The 7,945-nt window shown below is 34.2% G+C and overlaps 1 protein-coding gene across 1 annotated transcript; it reads left to right on the plus strand.

The window, feature by feature from the left end:
- The first annotated feature begins 686 nt into the window (after positions 1 to 686).
- On the plus strand, positions 687 to 2,494 carry LOC107477985 (transcription factor MYB14-like). The gene is made up of 3 exons (XM_016098075.3): positions 687 to 900; positions 1,072 to 1,201; positions 1,876 to 2,494. Exons 1-3 carry the CDS (start codon positions 768 to 770, stop codon positions 2,450 to 2,452), a joined length of 840 nt encoding a protein of 279 aa, XP_015953561.1. The 5' UTR covers positions 687 to 767; the 3' UTR covers positions 2,453 to 2,494.
- Positions 2,495 to 7,945: the final 5,451 nt, after the last annotated feature.

Here is a 7,945-nt window from a genome sequence, read left to right on the forward strand (position 1 = left end):
TTTATCAAGTGGATTAGTTTTTGTCTTTTACTCCTATCTCGCTCACAATTTCTATCACTTCTAGCTATCTTAAGAGACCCTAAATTAATTAAATAGTAAATATTATGATCAAATTAAAATGGAGAGTGCTAGTAGAATAATGATTATTTTGAACAACATGAACAACCACCAATCAAATACAAATATACTACACCCTAATTTACTGCTACTCATTAAATTTATTCTTTTAACCCTATTAATTCACATTGTTCACACATTGTTCAAGAATGTTATTAGTTACCTATACTTTTCTGATTAAAATTTGAAGGATATAACTACGTGGGTTTACTTTTCAACTCGTTTAAAGTCAACAATATTTAAATGTGTAGATTTCATATGGACATTAATTACTTACAATCCATAGTGAGCTAAACCAATTTCTTATTAGGTAGTATTGTATATATAGTCTTCCCTTTCAGACGTAAGAGAAGGTTCTTTTTTAATTTTAAAAGCTATATAATTATCTCAATAACACTATATATTATTAAGTAGACAACGAAGGTTTCCTTATTATAATTTCAATTTGGCAATAATAAACAATTATATATGTGAGACTTAGGTCAGTCTTTTCCACTTTCTTTAATTAGCTAGGTTGGTTAATGAATGGAAGTAACATTGTCATTACATGCTAACCTTCCTTTTAATCATTCTTATTGGCACATAAAATTGTATAAATTCCCCAACATGGTGCGTTGATTTTATTCCAAAGCCAAATTATCATTAAAGAGATGGTGAGAGCTCCTTTCTATGACAAATATGGAGTGAAGAAAGGTGCATGGAGTAGAGAAGAGGATCAAAGATTAATAGCTTTTGTTCAAAGATATGGTCATTCTAATTGGCGTCAGCTCCCAAAGTTTGCAGGTACATATATATTTTCAGTCATTCATAGTAACTAACTTTAATTTCTGCTTTGAATATATTATTAAAGAATCAAGAAAATTGAAAAAAGTTGATTATTTGTGCTAAATATATTATATATGCATTAATTATATGCCATAAGTGTTGATGAGTATTAGTGGTTCTTTGTTATAGGTTTAGCAAGGTGTGGGAAAAGTTGCAGACTTCGCTGGTTGAATTACTTGAGGCCAAATCTAAAACATGGGAACTACACCCAAGAGGAAGAAGAATTAATAATCAAATTACACCAACAATTAGGAAATAGGTATGTTTTCACAATATCAACCAATTTTTAGGTCACTATTTTTTATGAATTACTTAGGAAATTAAATTTAAACATACTATATACACATCAAAATCCAAGATATATCATACACCTTACGAGATTAATTACCATACATTTTACAACGCAAAACAGTTTTATAATCTTCACTAGTTGGATATTATTTCTACAGTAAAACCTCTTGGTTAATGAGTAATTAAACCGATAATTAAATACTTGTATAAAACTTTTTAAGCTTAAAAAATTGTCTTTCATACATAACTAATAAATAAATAAATAAAACAAAAAAAAATACTATCTCATGCTCATAATTTATAGCTATTAAAATACCATTTTATTTTAAAAAATTGAGTTAGTACAAATAGTACATAAATAATTATATCTCTAATATACTTTCTTACACAAAAGCATCTTATGACTTTACATGAACTTTTGGCATAGATTTTTTTTTATTCATTTATCTTATGCCAAAATTCTTTTTTTCTGAAGCTCAACATAAAATGAACTGTAGATTTTTCATAAAAACTGTAATATCATCTCATGAAACTATTCCTTTCAAAAGTATTAAAAAAAACACATAAATATATAGTTATATTTCTTACCATATATAGTGTTTATCACTATATATCAATAATGTTAGCCCTCTAATATTACAGATGGTCTTTGATTGCTGAAAGACTTCCTGGAAGAACAGACAATGAAATAAAGAACCATTGGCATAGTCACCTCAAGAAGTTATCATCAAAAAACAACAATAATGAGATCAACCCATCATCTGAATCTGAATCTGAATCAAAATCAAACAACCCAATTGATGATGATATTCTTGAAGGAAAACATACCAATCAGCCTAAAGATTCTGTAAGTCCAAGTTATGATTATGTTGATAGTGCTAATAATAATAAATTCCAGCACCGTGTTCTAGAAAGTTCATCATCAACAGAAACTTCGTCATATACTGATGATGAAGTAGGTCACAGCTATTATTCTCTTACTCCCAATAATGTTGAACAATCAACAATAATGAATAACTCTCCAACATCAAGCGAAGATTATTGTGTGGTTCCGTCAGTATCATTTGAAGAATTTGGTGGAGATTTTTGGACTGAGCCATTCATAGTGGCAAATAATGATGCATATGCTAATGATGAGATAATAATAAGTGGTGAAGACGATGTTGGGTTTCTTGTTCCATACTTGTACGAGAGTGCAGATTTTTGTTTTAACTTGTAGGAAAATAAGAATAATGTAATCGTAATTGTAAGTGTAGTAGTAGTAGTAATAAGAGAGAGAGTTTTCGAAGTGTTACTATACCTCAATGATATTATTGAACTATATATGATATCTTTCTGTTTATATGCATGCCTTTTATATACACAAGCTGAAGAATGTACAGACTCTAGATTACCCTCAACATTATCCTAACTACCTATCAAACTACTACTAACTAACTAACTACTTTAACTGAATTGTCTATTAATATTTAATATGTAAAATTCGATTAATTAATGACTAATTAATCTATAAATAAGAATTTATTCTAGAAAGCTAAAAATGTGATTTTTATGGCTTAATATGATAAAGGAGATTGAGACGAGAATTTTGATACCAATTTTGTAGAAATCAGACCAAAATTAGACCAAAATTAGACCAAACAGGCCAAATTAGACCAACCGGACCATATTGGGCCCTTGGCCCAACCTAAACTAAACCTAATAACCTAATTTTCAGCACTTTCTCTCCTTACAACACACTCATTCACGCTGAAATCACAAGGGAAAGGGAGAATAACACTCTCTCAAGTTCTAACCCTTGTTTGATCTTCAAACCATAACTTTTTATCTAGAACTCCAATTGCCTCACCGTTTGCGGCCACGCGTTCACCGCGAAGAGCTCTACAAAATCCACTACTTTATTCTTAAGGTAAGTCACAAAATCATTTCAGTTCTTCATCCCTAAATTTCGAGTTTTATGGAGAAATGTGTTGAAATTTTGGGCCCTTTGATGTTATAGGACCCAACTCTCTTGAAGGAGAAGAGTAATCTTGTCTCCTTAAACCTTGGGTGTGGTAAGATTCTCAATCCTAGTATAATTTGTTGTTCTATGATGTTTGGGTATTGAGATATTGTGTTTGGGTATGATGATTGTGACTTAGGCAGTGTGTATGTGAATATTGGAGCTTGATTGAGATTTTGGAAAGCTTGAAAAAGGGCTTTGGTGTGATAAAAATCTGTTCTTGGAGGTGTTGAGATCTTGAGAGCTTGTGGAAAAGTGATTTGGAAGTGCTCCAGTTGAGCTTGGAAAATTGGCTAAGGTATGATTTTGGTTTCCTGTATCTAAAATGTAATGTGGTGTGAAAACTCAGGCTAGAGACCTTAAGATAGGCAATGAATTGTTGATGTTGTTAAATGGTTGAGATATATGATGTGGTCATATATGTGATTATGAATATTGATGCCTTGATGGTGTGATATATGAGAAAAATACATGTTGTGATATATGCTTGATGAATGGTTGAGGTTGAATTATAGGTGAAACCATGTTGATGGTGAGTATGATATTGATTATGTGAAATGATGATTAATTAGAAATACTATTGTTAGAAATTGGAATGAGGAAGGATGTATGACATGTTAATATGTTTGCAATTTAGCCATTGATTTGAGATGGGTTAAAATAATGGGATGGTGATTGTGATTTTGAGGAAAATGTTAATGTATGACTTGAGGAGGCTTGAGGTTGATTTTGGTATATTTTGATTGATTTCAAAAGGGGTTGAAATTGGTATGTTTTGGTTGATTTTGAAAAGGGTTGAAAATAGCTTGCTTTGAAAATGGCACTTTGTGGTTTTGTATGAAAATATGATTTTTGGGCATACTTTGATAGGTCATAACTTGGGCTCCGGATCTCTATTTTGTGTCAAACTTATATAGAAATGAAATTGGATCCGAGATGTTCATGCCGTTCGAAGAACGGGCAAAAAATGATTTAAAATGAATGAGTTATGTCCGTCGAAAGATTGGGGGTTGAATCTGTGAATTCTGCAGCTTTTAACTTAGAAAAAAATTTTAGCAGAATGCCCCCACGCGTAGGTGTGACTGACGCGTACGCGTCATTTTTTAAAAATGCACCATCCATGCGTGCGCGTGGCCTATGGGTGCATGTCGATGCATTGCACCAAATGCCCAGCCATTTTTCTCGAGAGTTGTGCGAGAATTGTGTCAGTTTTGTGCATGGGGGCACAAACGCACCCACGCGTACGCGTGGCTGACTCGTAGGCATCGCTTGGATGTTTTTCCATCAACGCGTGCACGTGGGCGACGCATATGTGTCGATGAACTTTTTGGTCATCCACATGTGCACGTGGACGACGCGTACGCGTGACCCTATTTTTATCCCAAAGTTGACTTTTGAGTTTTAAAAGCCAAATTATTTCATACTTCTAAGCCTCCGATCTCACCCCTTATGTCTTAAATCATTATGATATGCCTAGCGATGAGAAAGAAGCTAGGGGATGTAGTAACTTGTGAATGAAGAAAGGGGAAATTTATGATCAATTATGATCAAAGATGATTATATGAGATACGGAGGATGGCGGTGGAAGCGCTTTATGTGCCATGAGCCGAAGGGCTTTATTTATTGATAAATTGGTTGGTTCTGGATTGAACTATGAGTCGGATGGCTGAGTTATTACCGAGTTACGGCGGAGCCATTATTGATTATGCCTGAGTATAATTGCATATATGCTTATTGAATGTTGCACTTCCATTATCTGAGATACGAGTTTTCCTGGATGAAAGCAGTGGCTAGCCACTACGTGCTCCAGGTGAAGACTCGATATTCTGCTGACCCTATGTCATAAGTGTGGCCGGACACTGTGAAAGTTCCGGATGAGCTTGCGCCCGTGAATATACACCAGTGAAGGTTTTGGATATGGATTATGATTATGATCATGATGATGATCGAGAATAACTCGAGTTGGGGATGCACGACAGAGGGACAGTCCAATGGTTAGCTACCAGGACTTGTCAGGTTGGCTATAGAACCAACAGATGATATCATCAGCCATTAGGACAGGCATACATCATATGCATACTATGTGAATTGTTTGAGATTGCCTATTTGACTGCATATTACTTGTTAATTGTCTAAATGCCTTATCTGTTCCTATTTGTATATCTCGTATTTGATATAACTGTGGTTTCCATATTATACTCCTGTTGGTGGTTGGGAGGTCTGAAGGAATTGGAAAGGGAAGTATTAGTTAGACTGAAGAATCCTTAGTCAGCTGCCATTTATGGTTTAGCCTGTTTATAAGCTTTGAATTATCCGTTGGAAGTTCTAGATTGCCTTTGGCTTTCCCAAGACATTACATGTTAGATATATGAGCACTGTTACCATACTGAGAACCTCTGGTTTTCACCCATGCAGATTTTGTGGTTTTCAGATGCAATACGTGAGGCTCCTCGCTGAGGCATGTTGGAGACTTCTGGATTAGCGAAGATCCTTTGTTCTCGGGACTTTATTTTTGGTTTATATGTTTTGCTTAGATACTTTTATCTCCATTAAATAATACAAACCGTGATCTCTTCTTAGAGAAGATTTTGGAGAATATGCTTTCTGTATTTATGTCCCTTTGGGTTTCCTTTAGGGTTTTTTATTTTATTTACATGTATATATTTTTATGCTCAGACCGGTTATCTTCGCAACCGGATTTTGAGTTTTGATATTCCTGTTTTTGGCACTTCTTTGTATATATATAATCTCGCGTTAGTTTATACCTTTATCCGCTACGTTTTCGATCGGAGTGTTGCGGTTTCGAGTTACGATTTTGTTTTACCCATTTTTCTTCAAAGGCTCCTAGTTATAATCATTATTCATACTACTATACGTACTAAATTTTTATTTTAGAGGTCGTAATACCTTGCCATATCTAAATTATGACTTAAGCATAAGACTCTGTATAGTAGGGTGTTACATAATATCCATGAGTATACTCTTACAACCCAAGAGTGTGAAAGGAATGTGTGCCATAGCTACTAAATAATGCCGGTACGTCTTTTAGGTCACCAATTTTGGTAAGGTTAACAATTTTGTTATGGTAAAAATAGCCAAGAATCCATCTTGATTGGCTAAACCAATGATGTATCTCTTACTCTCAAAGAATTTAGAGAAAAATAAGTACAAAACTTATTTAATATATAACCCAATCAACTCAACTTCGTAAGCAAAAGAGGTAAATATACATATTTATACTAGCTTAGTAGGAGAGAAAAATCTTTATCACTTGGGTAACGTGAGACTAACCCATAACACAATATAATAATATAAGCTAAACTAGACTACTTTAATTAACAACACAGATGTAAAGATATATGCTCCTGCATCATTCTCCTTGTGTTGAAAAGAGTTCCTGCATTATCCTCTGTAAGTTGAAAAAGGCTCATCTTGTATTGGCGAAAGATTCTATTGGTGAGTGCATTTGGTCTTGAAAGATGTAAAAAGATCTAGCTCAGTTTGATTCTTTTGACCATCTACATGTTGTAACGGAGTTAATATGATGTTCCTGCCATCTTTAATAAAGGAGTATATATTTTTAAAACCATCATGAATAGCTCGACAATCATATTGCCAAGGACGTACTAACAATAAGTAACATGTGTCTATTGGGATGACATCACACCATACTTCATCTTTATATTTACTTCCAATTGAGAATTGAATGCTACATCGCCTTGTCACTTTAACCTCATTCCCTTTTCTCGGCCACTGCAACTTATAAAAGTGAGGATGTTCCTCAGTTGGAATCTTCAGTTTCTCCATCATATAGGTCGCAACAACATTCTCACAACTTCCAAAATTAATGAAGACCTTACACACATTTCCTTAAACAGTGCACCTTGTGTGGAAAATGTTATGACGGAGCCAACCTTCATCTTCATTTAGTATGGCAGTGTTCAAAATACAACGAACCACCAAATTTTACCGCGATCCGCTAGAACCTCCTCTTCAGCATCATACCCAATATCATTCTCCTTCTCGAACTCTTCACTCAGCTCTTCGTGGTTTTCTTCTTCAATTAGAGTAATAACTCTTCGATTTGAACAATCAACAGCAATATACCCAAATCCTTGACACTTGAAACACCTTATGTTGGATTCAATAGAACGAGAAGAGTTGTGCTCCTTATTGATTGGTGAATTTTTTAAAGAACTCACCTTAGAGGATTGTTAGGGAGTCTATTTTTGCTTTGGAAAGTTAACCACCCCCTTTTCTTTTGAGAATCGATTGTTCTTCTTCTGTGTTATTTGCTTTTCAACCTTCAATGCTAGTCTTGTAACATCATCCAACATCAAGAATGATTCTAGTTGAATAATGTTTTAAATGTCTTCATTAAGCCCTCCGAGGTAGCGAGCAACAGTCTGTTCTTCAGGTTATTGGATATTACACTTCATTTGAAGCTCTTCAATATAAATGGTGTATTTTTCTACAATCAATGATTTTTGTTTCAAATTGTGAAATTTGATGAAGACTTCTTGCCTGTAGTGCTCTGGAAGAAACTTTTTCTTAGTTCACAGCGCATTTTATCCCATCTTAATTTTGCTCTGTCCTTCTCTTTCTCGCTAATGCTTGAGATTCTCCCACTATACTAGTGTGTGCTTATTTAACTTGATTGCTACAAGCTTCACGCACTTGTCATCCGAAATGTCTTTTAACTCAAACACT

The sequence above is a fragment of the Arachis duranensis genome, chromosome 3 (assembly GCF_000817695.3).
Source record: "Arachis duranensis cultivar V14167 chromosome 3, aradu.V14167.gnm2.J7QH, whole genome shotgun sequence".
NCBI classification, from domain to species: Eukaryota; Viridiplantae; Streptophyta; class Magnoliopsida; order Fabales; family Fabaceae; genus Arachis; species Arachis duranensis.

Excerpts from the sequence above, each read along its gene's own strand:
- LOC107477985 (XM_016098075.3), top strand. The coding sequence starts at position 768 with ATGGTGAGAGCTCCTTTCTATGACAAATATGGAGTGAAGAAAGGTGCA. Across the intron at positions 901-1,071 it reads TCAGCTCCCAAAGTTTGCAG|GTTTAGCAAGGTGTGGGAAA; the intron begins GTACATATATAT and ends TCTTTGTTATAG. Across the intron at positions 1,202-1,875 it reads CACCAACAATTAGGAAATAG|ATGGTCTTTGATTGCTGAAA; the intron begins GTATGTTTTCAC and ends CTAATATTACAG.